The sequence below is a fragment of the Neltuma alba genome, unplaced genomic scaffold (assembly GCF_004799145.2).
Source record: "Neltuma alba isolate B1F8T4 unplaced genomic scaffold, ASM479914v2 tig00008000_pilon, whole genome shotgun sequence".
NCBI lineage: Eukaryota > Viridiplantae > Streptophyta > Magnoliopsida > Fabales > Fabaceae > Neltuma > Neltuma alba.
In genome coordinates this window covers 1-19,669 of record NW_021634922.1, presented here as the reverse complement: position 1 = coordinate 19,669, position 19,669 = coordinate 1, and the positions used below count along the sequence as shown (strand labels likewise).

The following is a 19,669-nucleotide window of genomic DNA, read 5'->3' as shown; positions in this document are numbered from 1 at the left end:
ATCTAATTTGAATGATTTTATTTATTTTTTTAAATTCGAAGAGACCAACGTAAAATAAATAGATCTTCCAATTACTAACTCAAAATTAATAATTTAAATTACAAAATAAATAATAGAATTTAGAAGGTTTTAGTCCAATTTGAACAATCCAAGTAGCATGTCCAAATAGTGAAGTAAGGTGGCGTGTATCAAAGAGTTAAGCAACTCTAATAAATTAAAACCAATTAAAACATAAAAAAAAGCTCTGATCTTTTAAGCTGCTTTATTTTTCCTTCATTATAGAAAAACTAAATGCAATCTTCCTTCTTACATCAACCTAGAGAGAGAGAGAGAGAGATTTGGGAAAGGAATACAAAATTTTCATAGCAACATAGCCTTAGCCTGAATAAGTCAGAAACAACATAGATTAAAACTAAGAGGGGGTTACCACAAACACAAGAAAACTTAAAACATCTACAACAGCAACTAATAATAAGTTTTGAGGCACTTAAATCTCTCTCATATCAAATTATACATATAACACAGGCAAGGCCCTTAACCATTTTAGCCTCTTCCAGTTCCACCACTTGCATAAAACCACCTCTTATATATTTATGATCATATGCTTCAATCTGGTTTCACATTCCTCTAGTTCCGACTTCTGCACTTTTCCATGGCTCTCGGTGCTGCAAAAATCAGATAATACGTAAGATCACCATTTAAATCTGGCCTAATTATAGCAGATCTTTGAACTCTTGTAGCTGCACAGAACATAGAGAACCAGTCACAGTATTCACAGTTTATGAATGCTACAACTTGCTATAAATTTGATATTAGAGGAGCTTCTAGCATTAAATTAGTATAATGCAGTCTTATTTTTTAAGACCTGAGATTCAGGCCTTTGATCCTGCAAATTTGATATAAATGAAAGCAGAAAGGGTTCAAGATTATGATTAGAAATCCTGGCCCTACCTAACCCAATGGCTTCAGAACTCTTCATTATCCTCATCCTCTTGCAAGAATCAGTGAACATCCTGAAACAAGAACAGCAAGCTAGTTTTAAGATTTAGGTACTCATTAACTCGTTCTTTGTTGATTATAGTAGAATAAAGATGAGGCAATTTCTCTTTATTAAAGCCCTATAATAAAAGAAGTTAATATTAATGTAATAGACTTTAATCGGAAGAGGTTTTGGCACTTACTCCCAAGGAACATCACCAACTAGCATCCAATCACCATCCTTGTCTTCATATGTGAGCACGTATTCCGATCCATTAAGAAGATCCATCAATCCACTCTCACTCATATTATCTCGACCAGAAACTCCATGAGAGCCGCATTGACCTGAATTCGCCGATGATAACAACATTCTCAGAATAATGAATGCAAGTATCCAAACATCTTCAAATGTAAAAATAATATAGTAAGATAATCTCTTTTAGTAAGTACTACAACAAGTCTGATCTCACTAAGTGAAGTCAATTACATAGATCACATGATGTCATTAGACTCTGCCAATAACCAACCTTTTTAGACATATCATTCACCATGAGATCTAGTTCTGTAACTAGATTAGATTCAAGCATTATCGGGCTTAGTTGAAGTAGTTCTCCGGATGTGATTTTTCTTCCATGCATTAGATTAGAACCCTTAACCTTCTTACTTAAGGTGAATAAAGCCCCTTTTACTTGATCCAACCACTATTGATAAGGGAAAAAAATTTCCTTTCATATTTAGCTGTCCAGATCACCAGATCAAAACACTAGACCATATGTAAAAGAAAAGGGAAAAGCTAGAAAGGGACAGGAAGGGTTGAAGGTAGAAAGGAACTCACTCATTGTAAAGCCACTGAACATCTTTTCCAGTGCAGAAGAAAGTTCCTTGTAAGAGCCAAAGTTGTTGAGATCAGCCTTCCTCAAGTATGGAGCACCATCCATGCTCACTTTTACATAAAGACATCCACTCTTGCCTGATTCTGCATCATCACCATTCTTTTGAGGCTGAGAAGCCATTGAGTTCTTCCGAAAAGATCGGATTGGTGGCCATCCCACAACTTGTGCCCTTATTCACATGTAATCAACAAGTTACTCTTTTGTAGTAGTTCTTGTACAAGGAACATCAATTCAGAGACATAAGTTCTGAGTAGGCCAGTGATTTATAATTTCACAAGTTATATTGTAGATAATACAAAATCAGGTACTCTTTAGATTCAAAGAACAGAATAGGAGGGAGGAGAATCTCGAGGCATAGGAAAACAAATCAGATGGAATTTTTAAGACACCAAATACTTGGAGGAGTACAAGCTGGAATCATATGCGACAAGAAATCATAAACAAGCAGGACTCAAAAGAAACTATATGGAATCTCGAAGAAGAGAACTATCAGATGATTAACAAAGAAGTAATATCCTCTAAATTACATAGAAATATTACATCATGACATTAGAGACTAAGAAAAGAAGATAACTAGAACCAGGAAAAGACGGAGAATACAAGTTTTCCCATGAACAGGTTTTCAGGTAACTGAAACAAATTTTTTTCCTAAGAAAACATTCGTTTCCTCTTTTTCAAAAGTATCAAAACAAAAACCTTCAAACTCAATGTAGTTTCCTTCTTGCTTCGTAGTTCTACCAGGAAAATAGCAAATATAAAAAGTTTTCATAAGGCAGAAGCAACGACTAACAACAGACGCATCCAGGAGGAAACGAGAAGCAACAAAACTGGCAAAAAAAAAAAAGCACTCGCGTACACACGCGCACACACAAAAAGTAAGGGAGTAATGAAGGAGAAGGATGAAATGAAAGGAAGATGATGATACTTTGAAGCAGGAGCAGGAAACTGAGGCTTCTTCTCATTCAAAGGCTTTGTTGGCTGAGGAATAGTATCTTTCACAACGGCGGGACCCAAACCCGCTTGATGATTGCCGGAATCCGACCCGACAGTGGTCTTGCCGGAGTTACCACCTCTGGGAGAGAACAAGCCACAATCTTTACCCAAAACCATATCAGAACCACCTTTGCCAGAGAGAACCCATTTCCCAGAACCACCATGAATGGCGTCTGAGAAACCCCTCTTGGCCCCAGACACAAGATTCTTGAGTATGCCTAACGGATACTCGTTCTTATCCTCCGAATCCAAATCCCTCTCGGGTGACTCCGACCCGGGTAATCCGAGCCGTAGTTCAGTTGCCTTAAGATTCAAGCCGTTTCTTCTCTGAGAAAACTTGTCTGAGCTTTCCATTGATGGAGTTGGAGTCTCTGATAAACTTACCTAGTCTTGCTCTGGCACAGACATGAAACCAAGGTAAATTATTCTCAGGAAACACGAAAATGGGAAAGAATAAAGAATGAAGTGAGAGACAGAAAGAGAGAGGTAGAAGCTAAGATTGAACAAGAATCAGGATTCAACAGGCCAAAAAAGATATATGTTGATGATCATAGAGAGAAGCTTCTCTGTGCTTTTGGGTCATCAGTTATTATGTTCACGTATTAATATACTCCCAGCACGACACAAAAATTTAAAATATTCTTTTTTTAAGAAAAATGGGAATGTTGAAATGAAAACGGGAAACTTAAAAGAATATTGTGGAAATTTAAAATTGTTTTGAGTTGAAGAATCTGTAATGTGTTGTTTTTATATTTGTGTGAATCTTTTTCTGTGGGCAACCACTCCGACAAGCCACAGAAAGTCCCCGGCAAACTTTCATAATATTATCTTTCCTTTTTTTTTTGTTAAGATTATATTATTATCCGGACAAAATTTGGCTGTTGAATTTTAAAATTTGAAATAAAAAATTATTATGAAAATATGTTGTCATTTATTTTTCAAGTATAGTTATTTTCTTTATGAGTATAGTAATCAATACTGATTTAAAATTTTAAAATTTAACAGTCATTGTTGTAAGATTTTTTTTATTATTTTTTTTGACTTTTTTTGTCCCAAATACTTATTTATCTGAGAAAAAAATCCACTTGATCCCATCATATTTTCCTTCAATTTATTTTTTAATTATTAAAAATATAGATTTCAATTATAATAAAAAACCAATATCAATATGTAATGTAGAATCTATAGTAACTGTTGCTATTCTGTAAGTTATTACTTATATGGTATAACTCATTTCTCAAAATATTGGCTCATATATAGTTAGTAATAATTTTGCTGCATTTCTTCTTCTTTTTTCTAGTGAATTTTGTTACATTTCATCCTATTTAAACTTAAATTTCTCAAATATAATATCGTGTGAACTATAAATTTTATTTTTTGTATAAACATTTGCGCAGACTGTAAATTAATATGTTATTATAATTTAAATTAAATTTTAAATTAAAATGAAAATCAATCGTTAATAAAATAAACTGGGATTTCCCGCCAGTGACTTAATCATGGATGCTCTTTATAACTAGTAAAAATCATATCTCAAGATTATAAATTGAAATAATTTAATGCAAAAATATTTAAAATTTGAAATTATTGTAAAGGTCTTAATGACTAAAAGTTTTAATTACAGAAAAAAGTTATATTTTATAGTATAAGATTTTTAGGAAAACTGAGGATAAATCTCTTGTTGAAAATTTAATTGGCAAATAGAACCTAGGATAATTAATTTTATAAGGAAAGATTAGTTGCACACAAAGGAAATTAAGTTATACAAAGAAAAAATAGTTTGCACAAAACATTATTTAGATATAAAAAATTAGTTTGCACATAGGGAAAATAACTTACACATAAGAAAATTTTATTTGCACAAAGAGAAATTGAGTTGCACATCACATAAAAGAAGATTATTGTACATCGGAAGATAAATTGCATATAAATGAAATTAAGTTGCACAATGGAAGTTAAGTTACACAAAATTCTTAAATCCCATTTGACAATTAAATTTTCAACCATATTTATCCCAAATTTTTCCAAATTATTATTATTATTATTATTATTATTATTATTATTATTATTATTATTATTATTATTATTAGTAGGAAAAATGATAGATAAAGAAGGTGGAATATCTGAAATTCCAATTTGGGAAGCTAACGAAATGTAATAACAGAGAGAAAAGTCCTTCCCAAATTAGAATTTTGAAATTCAGTGAAATGACAAAAATGCTCTGTCTTTTTTTTTTTTTAAAACTCAACCCCTCATCGGTGGTCAACGACTTAGGAAAAGTTGTTTTGTTAATATCAAATTTAGACTTATTATTTCTCAATTAAGACTTGTCATCTTCAGGTAAACTGTTGTCACGGGTTAGAGTTACAGTAAAAGAGTCAACTTATATTTTTGTTTGCATTATAAGATTAAGAAGTCGTCTTTGATGGTCTAATGATCATCTGCTTTTTTGTTGGCCCAAATGGCCAAAAGGTTGTGGAATCCAATCCCACTCCCACCACTTCTTGCAATATTCTCCCATGAAAAAAAAATCTATCGGCAACCAACGCACCAGCCGCTGTCGGCCACCGGTGAGGAGCTGAGTTTTTTTTACAAAAAAAAAAGGACAGAGTATTTTTGTTATTTCACTTAATTACAAAATTTCAATTTGGGAAAGACTTCCCTCTCTGTCATTATATTTTCTTAGCTTTTCAAATTAACATTTCATATTTTCAAGCTTTTTTACGTGTCATTTTCCCTTATTATTATTCATCTATATGTATTCCTTATGTTTTCTTAGTTCCGTTTTGTTTTTTGTTTGGTCAGCTGATAGAATGTGCTCATTGATGCGCAGGACAGAGGCAGCGTTTGGACGAAAGAGAAGGGAAGTACTAATTGAAGGGAGCAGCAACAGAAGGACGATCGGGGAATCCCCAAAAAAGATGAGCCGAACAGAGTCTCTCGTAGGGCCAAACATTCTCGGATTTCCAAGCGCCCCATAAAAATGCGCAAGATTTTCTTGGCTTATCTGCTGTTTGGACTCTCAGAAAAAAAATGCCGGAAAACAAAAAAGAAATTTCTAATCGGAGAGGGGGAATGGGAGAGAAGAGAAACAGAACTGCAGTTTGATAAAATTGACCGATAGGCAAAACCAAACAAAATATTAAAAAGAAAACAAAGAAATCTTTTCTGTGCTGAAAGGGACTCAACTCTGAAATCGATGTTTTTGTGCAAGAACCCTAATCTGGTTCTTTCTGACTGATTTCTGAAATGTTTGGATTCTCCCTCAGAAAATTGCATGCAACAATACTAATAGGCCAAAATAGCTCATCGTTAAAAGGGAGAGATGATCATCTCTGAATAATTATTTCCAATCACAAAATTATTTGCAATGTTACGAGTCTCGTATAGAAAGCCTCCCCATGGAAGTCACGTTTAAGAGTTCAAAGGCATTTTTCATTCAATAGTTTAAACACTTTTTAAATTTGTATTTATAACATTCATATTAACTCTTATATTTAACATGAAAGCTAGTTTGACATTCAATTTTGTCCTAAAAATAAGAGTCTCGTTCATTTTATCCCTCATAGTTATCTTCTTCTTTTTTTAAGATAGTCATTATAGTAATTGGACATGTTAAATATTTCATCAAATAGTAATTCTAGCTAATACATATTATTAGTAAGAATATTTTAAGAAAGACAATATATATTTATTAAAAATAACTAACTTAGCTAATTTTCTTAATCTATTCAAATTAGTCAACTAACTTTTATATTAAGAGTCACATGAAGAATTCTAATTAGAAGTTGGATACTCACAAATAGGAAAAATATGGTTTATAAGTTTAAAATAGGACCTCCACAAGTGAAAGATATGATTTATAAATTAAAGAGGCTCTCTACTGACTAGGTTAACTTGTGATCTGAGATTTTAAAACGAGAAGGAAGAAATTAAAGAAACGTAATTACAAAATAACAATATGTAATGTATAAATTGCTCTATCTCTAGCAATACAAAAGAAAAACGCAGGGTGTGAATGGAGCATCATTCTAAAATTGAACAAGAGAACCTAATAAAGGATCCACATCCTTCGTGTGGGGTCCTCAAAAGAATATAATAAAATGTGTGTTGTGTGTGTTAGTCAGGGAATCGCATTTTGATGTGAGTCTAATAATTGTAACTCTCAGCCGTCTGATATATTATTGATGACGCTGGTTCTTTACTTAATGCAATTTGAATACTTTTTTTTTTGTTGGACTCAAATGCAATTTGAATACTACTTTCACGATTAAATTTAGTTATAAATATAATACTTCAATTCATTTTATTCTTCTTAATTATTTATTCAAACTAATCATATTGATTATTTATGTTAAAAGAGTTTGTATCAAATGGTAGTTTCAATTCAAATGATTTAAGACGGTATTTTAGGACAAGTAACAAATATTTTTTATAAATAACTAATATAACTTCTTTTCTTAATCCACTCAAATTAGTTAAGTTTTTATTTTTACCAATGAAATTTCTTAACTAAAATTGAGGGTTTAAATCTTTTTAATAGAAAAAAATTAGAATAGAAAAATATTTAATATTTTATGTCCAACATTTGAACATCAAATATTAATTAAGGAATTACAAAACAAATAACGTATAAAACTCACCTTTGAGATAGGTAACCCACATAATATAAAGAGTATTATAAAGGATGAGATGTATTGTAGTACAAATTATCATAAACTAAATATAAATATTAATTGAGTATATATATATATATATGAAATTTATTTAAATGACAAGTTTATCATTTTAACTCTATTTCTTCCAATATTTGTAAAGTGTATGGGGATAAAAAAAAATCCTAATTACTTGTAGTTACGCAATAATGAGTTCAAAAGAAGAAGAAAAATACAAAGCTAGCCGAGTTTTCATATTTGCAAAAATTTTGAAAAGAAAGTTATGCGAATATATTCAATTTTAAATGAAAAAGATGACTGCGGGTTTGTTTTTCTAAATCTAAAATCTCAATTTATTGTATTTCTCAAACCTATAATATTTGCTTAAACTATTCATGCTAACTGCATATATTAAAGAGAATTTTTTATTAGGGGTTAGTTCTCGTTGTAGATGGTTGAAGAGGGTATCTTAGAAAACTAAGACATATTTTTTATAAATAATTAATTTAACTAATTTTTTTAATATTTATTTATAAATTAGTTATCTGGTTTTTACATTTAGAATCGGAGCAAGTATATTTATAATTTAAAAATAATATTATTCTACCTAAATTTTGTGTGTTCTATTAATATTTATGAAAAACCAAAATGCACGCGTCTAATTTTAAAAGCTGTATGACTCGGTATAACTTGTCCATCTGTTGAAATTCTAGATAACCATGCAAATAAGTAAAAAATTATAATGAGATAAGAATGAGGGCTATAAGGTGCGCACTACGTGAAGATTCAAAAAATTAATGTTGGAGGCTTAGTTGAATGCTAAAATGAAAGCATATGCATCCATTTGTGCGTGGAATATTGCAATTGGATTATCAATTCATCATCTTAACCTTTTCCCTTTTCAATTCCTTCCTAATCTCTTACATTATTCCTTCATTCTTTTTATCCATAAATAAATTGGGCGATTAAAACATGATCCAAATTTCAGATTTCCTGCAAATCAACTCTCATAAGCAAAATCTCAGATTCCCTTTTAGAGATTTAGAGAGCATGAACATACACGAGATACACCTCAATTTTAGATCCCATTCATTAAGTTCTTCTACTTAATTTCATTGGTATTATGAATTAACGAGATATTAATAACAATAATAATTATTACTTCTACTCTCTTCAATGCAAAGGATAAATAACTAACTCTCAGTCTCATCAAAATTTAAAAATATGGTTGAGTTGCAATCTACTCCCAGAGTATTCATACAAATGCACATCTAGCACCATAATGTTTACTTGAAATGCTAATGAAGATTCCAAAATTGTAGAAAAATATCACAACTATTAGTTTAAGCAAATGTCCAATAACTTTTAAAACATAAATTAAAGGGGCTTGGTTTTAAAAAATAACAAGCGTTTGTTTAAATAAATGATCATGGCATTATTGTATCTTTTTAGAATTTTCATGGGCATTTTTGCACCCAAGTGAACATTATGGTGTTAAGTACGCATTATCGAATACTTCATGTTAAATTTGTCCCCTCTTAAGTTATTGTGAGGTACTTCTAACTGCATCATCGATATTAAGAAAAAATGGTTAAGACTTAGTATAGGGATAATCTTAAAAACAGTAATCAACACCTCAATAACATTATCAAAAAAAAAAAAGAAACATTAATATAGAAGACATGGGAAAAAAAAAAAAGATCTCAGAGGAAATCAAAACTTTGAACTCCACTTTATATATTTTGAATGATGGGATATGTGTGTGTATGCATGCTTGCGACAGAATATATATATATATATATATATATATATGTTTATAGCTAGATTGTCTAAATTAAAAATTAAAGAATGAATGATAAATCTTGATGATCCACAGCATTATTAAGAAATAAAAAGAGAAGCCAATGTCATACAGCAGCAGCTTGAGTGTGAAGCAGGAGGAGTGGAGACAAAAGAGAATGATTAAAGAGGATAATTATAGGTTTTTTGACATCTTCATCACTCACCCACGCTTCCTTATCTTCTCACATTTAAATCCATCCTTGTTGTTTTTTTTTTGGGGCCAACAAATCCATCCTTATTGTTACCGTTGTTTCAGCATACACCTTTTTGGTTCTTTTTAATCACCTCACAGAGCACAAACTAAAAAAGACAATTAAAGGTAATTAATGTTCTTATAAATCTTGTTAACTTTCTAATCATGCCCTTAAATTAATGCAAAATAGACTTTCATTATGACCTACCCTAAATGCAATAGGTATTTTAGGCACAGTAATGTTAATTACACTTCACATTATTCTACCTTAATGCTCTATAAAATGAAAAATAGATCCTATCAAAGGTTGTTTGGTAACATGAAAAGGGTAGAGTTAAATAACTAATTTATAAATATTAAAAAAATATATATTGTTAAATTAGCTATTCATAAAAAGAAAAGGGTAACGATTTTTTTAAAATATTCCCTTTAATCTTTGCATTGGAAGCTACATATCCCCATTAACAAAGACTTCTTTTACATAAGTACAGTCAATATGGGATAGTTTAGGAGAAAATTATTATAAATTGAAAAGACAAAGTGAATTGAGGTTTTATATTTAAAACAAAAATAATAACTCCTATTATTTAGAGTTAGATGAAGTGTTTTGTTTCTTTTATATTCAACTATTTAACATTCAATATCAAATACTCTTTTGATCATATTTATAAGATAGAGAGAGTATTTTTTTTGTTTTTAATATAAGTCACCCCATTAATTTATTATATAAGTGCTAATTTATCTTTTGTAAACTGTTACTCTTTTTTCAGGAAGTGTAAATATACGTTAAATAAATGTAAAGTTGAAAAGTTATTAAATTTCAAAACAAAATTAATAAGGTTTAAAATTCTTCCTGTTTCGGATGAGTTATGTTAAAAGTGATTTATAAACAGGATGAGGGAAACATCATTGTGCATTAGATTTGAAGAAAGTGGGTAATTGAGAGATTAGTGACAAGAGGAGAAGGAGAAGTAGGAGGAGAACATGTGAAATGGGAGTCATGATCAAAGGAAAGACTTTGTGTGTGGGAAGTGGAAGGAGACAACATGAATCTTAAAGGCCCCATTTCTTGATTTTGATTAAACATCAAGTGGGACTCATCTCTCCTCCTTCCTCCTCATTTTGCTATTTATCATTCTCTTCTTTGAATAATGCCATCCTCCTCTCCACTTCTGACCCACTCCCCTTTTATTATCTCATTTTCGTCCCTACCATTTCACACACACACATATAACTTCTTTACATTACGTCTATATATTGCTCTCACATAAATTCTTGCTTATATTTTCTTTGATTCTAAATATCGAACTCAATTAGAAATTTTTATTTAATTTAATTTTAAATTTAACTTCTCAATGCACTTTATCTCCTAAATTTATAAATTTTTTAAAACTATTGTTGATTGTATATATTAAAAAAGGTTTCCACCAATGCAAGTAACAATTAAATGGGGCATCTTAAAAAAATCAGTACACATTTATTATAAAAAACTAATTCAATACACATTTATTATAAAAAAACTAATTTAATTGATTTTTTTAATATTTATAGAAGAGTACTAAATATTAGTTTGGCTGGTAAAAACACCACCCATTTCTCATAAGAGTCTCGATTGAGTATTATTGGGTAATACTCTATCGGTCTCTCTTTATAACTACTTTTGAAGAGATACAAAACATGTCATGTCCCTCACTGAACCCTTGATCTTAACTTTTCTAGACTTTCATCATTGTATTGAGTCCAAAAAAAAAAAAAAGACTTTCATCATTGTAATAAATAAATAAATAACTCTTGCATGCATAATTGTGATATGTTTTCATTTATACTGGCCAATAAGATTGCTCCAGTTGGTAAGGTTATAATTACACTTCACAAAACTGTGAATTCAAATCTGCATGTTAATGTAAAAACATTGGTCTTGTCTTTGCTCTTGCCAAGGTATTGATGTTATTCTTTTTGAGTAATGATATCGACATTATTTCCAAAAGAAAAGAAAAAATTTTATGGGTGAAAAATATACAAATACATTTAGAAACAATTTTTGAGTCTGAGGTGTATTTTGACTCTATAGTGCCATGGAGGCAGGGTTAAAGGGACATAAATTACAATTTTTTTTAACTCAAATTTATTTTAGTTTAGATTTCTAGTGGGTTCAAAATTATAGAAGTAGTGAGGGAGAATTTTCTTGATTGCATTGGTTAACAAAGGTAGCTTGATTAGTAAATTATATGTCAGTACTTTATTAAGTATTTTTCGAGTCAGTCATGAAATACTCCTCCGGTTCTAAATATAAGATGTACTTTGTAATATAATTTACACTATAAAGTAGGTCTTATATTTAGGATCGGAAGAGTATATCTCCTCAATATGCCTTAAAACCTAACTCACCCACCCTAGAATAATTTCTTAGGAAAATCACTATGAGATCTCATAATTTAATTACCAAAAAGTCTCACAACAAATGAGCAACATGCAATGACAAATTTTAGTATAGAAACGATAATAGATTTATGCCACTGAATTTTTTATTACCGCACTCCTTTCTTGAAACCTACTCATAATAATTTCCCCTATAATTTTTTTTCCTGTGCATAGCTCTTTTTCTTTGGATAGTATGCATAGCTTTATTTTACTCATACCAACGAAGATTAAGCAGTTAGTAAAAACATGCTCATGCTCTATGAGATTATGGATTGACATGTTTGAAAGAATAATCTGTAAATATTCTGTATAAATGTTTTTAACAATGCATGAGATTTATTCTAGTGTGGTGACGACACAAGTGATCAACACAAGAACAGAGGCCATCTGTTTTTAGCCATGAAATCAAGCTTAATTACAGTTAGGTAGGTAGAGTGAACCATCTTTCCTCTCCATTATTGTCAATAATCAAATATCACATCCTTGCTTTTTAATTGTGTTGGTCTTTGGTTTGTTTTTTCTTTCAAGGGAGTAGCAGTGATCTGAATCAGAAATCATAATCATATTCTTTTGGCTCACTAACATCTCATATTATTATTATGAAAATCTCATCATCACCTATATAGAAGATACTTCCATTGAAGGTCGGGTTCTAAAGTAAAAAGAAGAGTATAAGTGAAAAATAATCCATAAATGAAATACTCCTCCCAAGTGTTAATTGTACAAGTTAAATAAAAGTTAGTCAAATTAGTTATTTATAACAAATATATATTGTTTTCTCTAAAATATTCTCTTTAGTCATTGCATTGAAAAATATTATAATTGATGAAAACCCCTTTTAATATATGCAATCAATACAATTATTTATATTTATAATCACAACAAACTTTCCAGCTTCTGCATTTAGGACCGGAGGGAGGACTAGCATTCTTATTTTGTAATAAATCATTTCTTAACAACTGCTAGAAGACTACTAGTTATAATTATATATCAAGCCATGACAAAAATAAAAGTATAGCTGAAATTATGTCCTTTTATATGATTGACTTGATCTATTCAACTTCTTACAGATCAAAACTTCTGGTGGAAATTGATCACTCACGACTGGGAATAAGCTTTATTTAGTTCAGCTAATTCATTTTGCTAATGATTCATAGGCGCGTGCGAGATAGAGAGAGGGGGGTGGAAGATGAAGAAGTCTCTGAGAGGGGGAAAAAACATCAACACTAGAAGTTTCTGAAGATATAAGTCTCATTCTGAATTTATTATTTCATGACCAAAAAGGTCTCAAAAAGAAGATTTAAAGTCACACATTATTACCACATTGCTAAACAAAGGCTTGTTTTCATTTTTCTTTTGTGAGTGGTAGCTTTTACCACAGTAAAGGGTCTCATCCAACTTTCCCAGCTAAAGAAAAGGGTTCAGTTTCAAACTTGTCATGAAGCAGAGAAAGATATGAAGTGGGGATGCTTCAAAAACACCTTTTTTATATATAAAAAAGACTAAATAAATACCAAAAAAACACAAAGAAATAAAAAGCCTGCAAGGTTTAATGTATTCCAACTTGCATTGCATCAAACATGAATTATTGGCACTCCAAAGGGGGCCTGCATATGTACGATGATTTAACTTCAAACTGATGTATCACCACAATAATTCATCAGATTGTACATACCTGACACCAAATAATAAGATGCTTTTCATTTCTTTCAGGAACAGTGACTGATGATATTAGTATTTTAAACGTGTAAGCATCAGAATACAGGCATCCTCCTTCGCAGGAAGTAACGAAACAAGGTTCTTCTCCTTTCTAGTATCACAATTACACACTGGGCAAGAACCTAAATTGCAGTTTATTTGTTTTATGAAATGGGATTACTTCTCTTGGTTCCGATTATTTTGCTTTAATTATTGGTCAGTGCAGGGTACTATAGTCATACCAGACAAAATTTGAGGCACTGCAAGTCTGAACAGGATCCACTTATGTATTTTGCAGAGTTTCAGCTTTTACCAATGCTTTAGTTCAGACTTCAGACACAGAGACATGTGACAATCATAACTTTAACTGTTCAATAATTTTGTGGAACCAATTAAAGATGTCCCAAGAACAACAGCCTAAACCTACATAATTAATAAATGAACACCATAGACACTGAATGCAATTAATTATCATAATTCTTCACCCAAAAAAAAAATTATCATAATTCCAAACTTCAGAAAAAGAACAAAAGAAAGTATTTTCTTAACTCTGAACTTCATTGAAAATGAATGATGAACTCAGAGAAGAAACTTTGGTTCCATGAATAGTGGCGGACAAAAGATTTATAACGTAAATACTTAACTAATTTTTATAGATTAAAAAAATTAGATAAATTAGATATTTATTCAGAAAAAAATGTTCTCTGATGAATCTAAAATACATGGTTGTATATATTTGAGTTATTCTTGCGTTTCATTATTGCCTTAGAGGGAGTACTAATCAAGGTGGTTTGGAAAAAAATAACAAATATAATATAAGAGATAAAGTGGGTTAGAATCTTATATTAAAATCAAAGCAAACCTCCTAACTAACTCTTACATTTACTACTAAAGAGAATATAAGGAAAGTGTATTGCATTATCTTTCTCTTTATTTAAGGGGTCTCAGCAATTGATCTCACTTCTTTATGCTGATATGAATTTCACTCTCAGACGAATACTCTAAGCATAAAAATCTTGAAAATATAAGTAAAGAAGCATATCTTTAAAAGCATATTTGATAGTGTTGCGCGTTTGGGGCCAGAAAACACACATTATCAAACGTTCCCTCAACTTGGGAAACAAATATAATCCAAACAAAGTCCAAAAATACCCCAGGAAAAACAATTCACCTTTTACTCCTTAATAGCCCTTCTGATAGTCTTAAATGTTAATAAACACACCAATTGTTTCATTTTGTTCTTGCATGATTGATTTCTCATAAGCTGTGACAATGAAATGCCATTTTCCCTAGGGAAACTAAATGGCAGGGAACTCCGACTCTTCTGTTCTGCAGAAGACTTGATTACAATTTTGACTATCTATGAAGACTAAAGAGGACACTTACAATTCTTTTTGCCCAAAAAGGAAGTCATGTTTATGACCGACTATATTTAGCAATCATTTGGGTGAAGATTACAAAAGGAATAATTCAGACGCATGCAGTGAATGACATGGTGATGTGACAAGTTGAGCTATCGGAAGGATCAGAATTTCAAGTTCTTGATGATAGAGTGAAAGCCACACTAAGAGTATTCTGCAGTGGAAGACTTGAGTAGTCCCTTGAAGATAGAAGAAAGCTTTAATTTGGCATCTGCATGGTGGGATTTGACTTTCTGGATAACAAATAATATTCATTGATATAATGATGAAGCTAACACATCCATCAAGATCTTATCTATTCAAGTATGCAATATGATCAAGTAGCAATGCAAGGACTGAAACTTCAGATCTAAAAGTGAAACTAACTTGTGTTCTACGAGCATCAAGTGAACAGGTCCCTTAATGAGTGAAAGAGTATAAAGGAGGATATATATTGACTAACGGTTTTATAGTCTAATAACATGAAAACTTTTATATGAATGAGAGGTTACGGGTTCAATCTTACTTGTAATCTTAGATTATTAGTGCCTGCTCTTCCAATTCAAAAAAAATTACTTGTTAACTGAAATGCATGTTTAGGAAGAACTATCTCAACTGGAAAGTGATATCTATTTAGACAAAAACAAGTGCGTATTCCCCACATGAAGAAGTGACGTGATTTTTTTAACATGGAATTGGCACGCCTATACTATAATTATTGGCTGATCAAGAGGTGTCTTTTTTCACCAAAAAAAATAATAATACCATTAGATGATACTAAAAGACTAATCTAATACAACAAATAAACGTTACCTTCTCAAAGTGATTTTCTTTTCCTTTTCATTCGAAAAATTTAAACCCACAACTTTATTTAAGAAATATCAAGTTCTTTTCACTTGACCCAATCATAATTGTACCGATTAAAAATGTTTTTGATGGTTGGGGGAAGGGGAAATGACCACATTGATATATTGAGGCAACTTTTCATGCATAATTTGTCTATTACTCTCTTATCATCATTATTCAGAAATATTCGTTTGTTTTTATTACTTTGTTATCTAGGGACCCAATAGTTACTTCCTGTCATATTCCCTTTTCTTTTTCAGCCAAAAGATTTTGCGAATCGAACGTAATCTAAACGAAATTTCGAGAGCAGCAGTTGAAACAAGAAAGTCCACATTCCCTGAGATGTTTTTCCTCCGAACGATGATTGGCTCAAGGAAAATTTGTCTTACCAATTTTTTTCCCTCTGAACTTGCAGAAGGACGATTTAGGCCTCACAAATTGAGTCAGATTACAACTCCAATATCTATATTACTGAACAGACAAAAAGTGAAACACTAGAAAGGTCTGAATGGACAGGGGTCAATTTCATTCATCAAAGCCATATAACGGACCACTAGAGGAATCCAGCAACCTATTTCTTTCTAGAATGGTTCATAGTATATGGACTCCTTCATTTCATCAACATTCAACTTATTGTCCTCCACTTCACCTGGTCATCTCAATCAGACAACATGAATAGCATCTTAACTAAGCTTTCTTTCCTATTCAAAAAGTATGCATAGCTCAAAAATCCCCTTAAAATTAGAAGCAGTGCTTATGACGGAAGCATGGCATATTTATCAAAATTAATTAGAAGATATGTTATGAAACCCAAGCCAGTGGATCTCAAGAAATAACAATAGAATCTCAATATTTGTAAGAGTAAATAGAAACACCTGAGGTAAGGAACAATAATAGTGTCTTAAAACTCTCAAAGCATGCGACTTGGATAATGTCATTGCTCAACAGTATTTTGCATTTGTAATTTGTATTGCAGCCAACCATTCATGCCTCACAGGAGAGGATCTAACAATGTAGAATTAACAAAACTATTTTCAAAAATTGAAAAGGAAGAGAAAAGAATGTTGCTCTAAAGATGAAGAGAACAAATACGCTAATCTACATTTTGGTAGTTCTTTTTCAATTATTTTCAATTTTTTTGTAGGTATGCTGCATATACCAAGCTAATCTTGAAGTATCATATGGAAGAACTGGTTCATCCTGAGGCAGTTTTCAGCAGTTCTTCCCACGTGGCTAGTTTTTCCCTAGGTTTGTTTACTGTAATTCCACGCCTCTTTTCTTCAGTGTCTATCTTCTCCCAATCACTGAATGAAACTATTCTTACATTTCTATCATGTAGGAGCTGGCGAAGACCGTCTCTGCCTTGTTTTGGCAAGATCGACGATGGTACCAAAACTCCTTTATTAAGGTCTTCTGATATGCTTGACACCTGTCATGTTGATTGTCAGCCAAAATACAAAACTAACAATCACACAGATCCATATTCCATATGAAAGTAAAGCAACTTGCTTGGGACAGAGCTACTATGCCCTTCCACCCCCCGGGGGGGGGATGAAGGCTTTATGGATTTAGTAGCTCATTTTACAATATAACTTGGCATGCATGTATCATATAATTATATTTCTAGTACTATTAACATCAGGCAATGGAAAAATAGTTAAGAATCTAACTACTTCGAATGCCAATCACCCACAGTATTTCAGACTCAAATCTTTAACACTTCTCAAGCAAAAATTTCATGTTTAGCTGTTTGCAAACTCCCTAGGAACTTATAAGCCCTAGTATGGCAGGTTTTGCAATCATCTATACCACTGTCAAGTAGTAAGCTTCCTAAGAACAACATGAATATAGAAGCAAGCTTACAGTTTCTTCAGCACAGTAAAGGTTTGTGGCAATAATTCCAGTTGGCCCTCTCTTCAGCCAACCACAAACATACAAACCCTCCTCAAGTAATGTAGAATCCCCTGAAGCATCACTCAGCACTCGACCTTCGTTATTGGGAACTATACCTGAAAATTAGCAACCACATATTGATGAGAGAAAGGGGAATAGAAATACACAGAACATGAAAATAAAAAAGGGATTTGGAATTGAGAACTCCATCATTGATCCACATAACTCCTCTCAAGTCAGATTATAAGTTATATATTTTAGCTAGTTAATATTCTAACAAGTCCAACAACAACAAGCCTTATCCCTCTAGTTGGGGTTGACTACATAAATCGCATGACACTATTGTCATCTATCAACTATCAAATATTTTGATAGATTGTTAACGAAAGTCTCATTCAATGACCTCATTGAGTGTGCTCCTCGGTCTTCTTTTGCCTTTTTTAAAAGGCTCCAAACTGTCTGATTTACTTTTCTCACCGGCACCTCCAATAGCCTTCTCTATACATGTCCAAAACACCTCAAACAATATTCAACCATTTTCTCTTTGATAGGTGCCACAAGTACTCTTACTCTTATATTTGCATTTTGAATCTTATCTTTTCTTATATGACCACACATCCATCTCAATATCATCATTTCTGCCATCCTAACTTTATGCTCTTGTTTTTCTTTTAGAGCCCAACATCCACTACCATATAACAGCTAATCCTATAGCAGTCTGATAGAATTTTTCTTTAAGCTTATCAGATACCTTTTTATCGCAAATAACTCCAACAGCCCTCCTCCACTTTAACCACCTTGCTTGTATTCTATGAGAAACTGTCTCCATCAATTTCAACATCTTCATGTATGATGGATCCCAGATATTTGAACTTTGACACTTGAGAAATGATTTGATCTCCCATTTTAACCTCCAAATCACCACTAACTTGCCTCTCCCAAAATTACAATGCATATATTCTGTTTTGCTCCTACTCAAACAAAAACCTTTTGACTCCAAGGTACTTCCCCATAGCTCTAATCTAGAGTTAATCTCTTCTCTTGATTCAATCACGAAAACTATGTCATCAACGAAAAGCATGCACCTAGGGATTTCTTCTTGAATAAGCCTAGTTAGAACATCTAGAACATGATTAAACAAGTAAGGGCTCAAAGAAGGTCCCTGGTGTAGCCAATCTTGATAGGGAAGTCTTTTGTTTCACCTCCAGGCTTTATTATACTTGTAGTTAACCCCTCGTAAATATCCCGTAAGGCTTTGATGTAAGCAACCCAAACACCTTTCTTCTCCAAAGCTTTCCAAATTTTTCTCTTGACACATGATCATAAGCTATTTCAAGTCAATAAAAAAAATGTAAATCCCTTCCTTTACTTCTATACCTTTCCATTAACCCTTTTAGTAAATAACTCCCTTCTGTCGTGAATCTCCCCAGCATAAATCCAAATTGGTTCTCAGAAATGGAAGTGTTTTTCCTCTGTAGCTTACATAGTTTGAATTCTTTTACTCTTGTAAATAGGAACCAAAGTGTTTTTCCTCTATTCATCCAACATAATCTTGGAGTGTAAAATTTCATTAAAACGCTTGGTTAGCCACAATTCACTCTCCTCGCCTACACATTTTCAAACTTCGATAGGAATACTGTTAGGTCCAATAGCTTTGCCATTGTCCATTTTCTTAAGAGTTGCCTTAACCTTTCCGATGCGGATCCTACGGTAAAAAACCAAATTCCATTCCTCTTCGTCAATTAACAAGTCCTCCAAGCCCAAGTCAAACATGCTTCCCTCATTAAAGAGCTTGTAAAAGTAGCCCTCTCATCCATCCTAATATCACAATCAATAACTAGAACTTTACCTTCTTCA

General features: G+C 31.9%; 2 protein-coding genes across 2 annotated transcripts; both read right to left on the bottom strand.

The window, feature by feature from the left end:
* Nucleotides 1-248: 248 nt before the first annotated feature.
* Nucleotides 249-3,433, bottom strand: LOC114753572 (auxin-responsive protein IAA27). Its single transcript, XM_028942260.1, has 5 exons — nt 2,797-3,433; nt 1,814-2,040; nt 1,182-1,323; nt 952-1,013; nt 249-665 (listed from the first exon to the last, which is right to left on the bottom strand). The coding sequence occupies exons 1-5, from the start codon at nt 3,216-3,218 to the stop codon at nt 628-630; spliced, it is 891 nt and encodes a 296-aa protein (XP_028798093.1). The 5' UTR covers nt 3,219-3,433; the 3' UTR covers nt 249-627.
* A 13,367-nt stretch (nt 3,434-16,800) lies between these two features.
* LOC114753569 (NADPH:adrenodoxin oxidoreductase, mitochondrial-like) lies at nt 16,801-19,585 on the bottom strand. Its single transcript, XM_028942257.1, has 3 exons — nt 19,450-19,585; nt 17,783-17,934; nt 16,801-17,348 (listed from the first exon to the last, which is right to left on the bottom strand). The coding sequence occupies exons 1-3, from the start codon at nt 19,583-19,585 to the stop codon at nt 17,115-17,117; spliced, it is 522 nt and encodes a 173-aa protein (XP_028798090.1). The 3' UTR covers nt 16,801-17,114.
* Nucleotides 19,586-19,669: the final 84 nt, after the last annotated feature.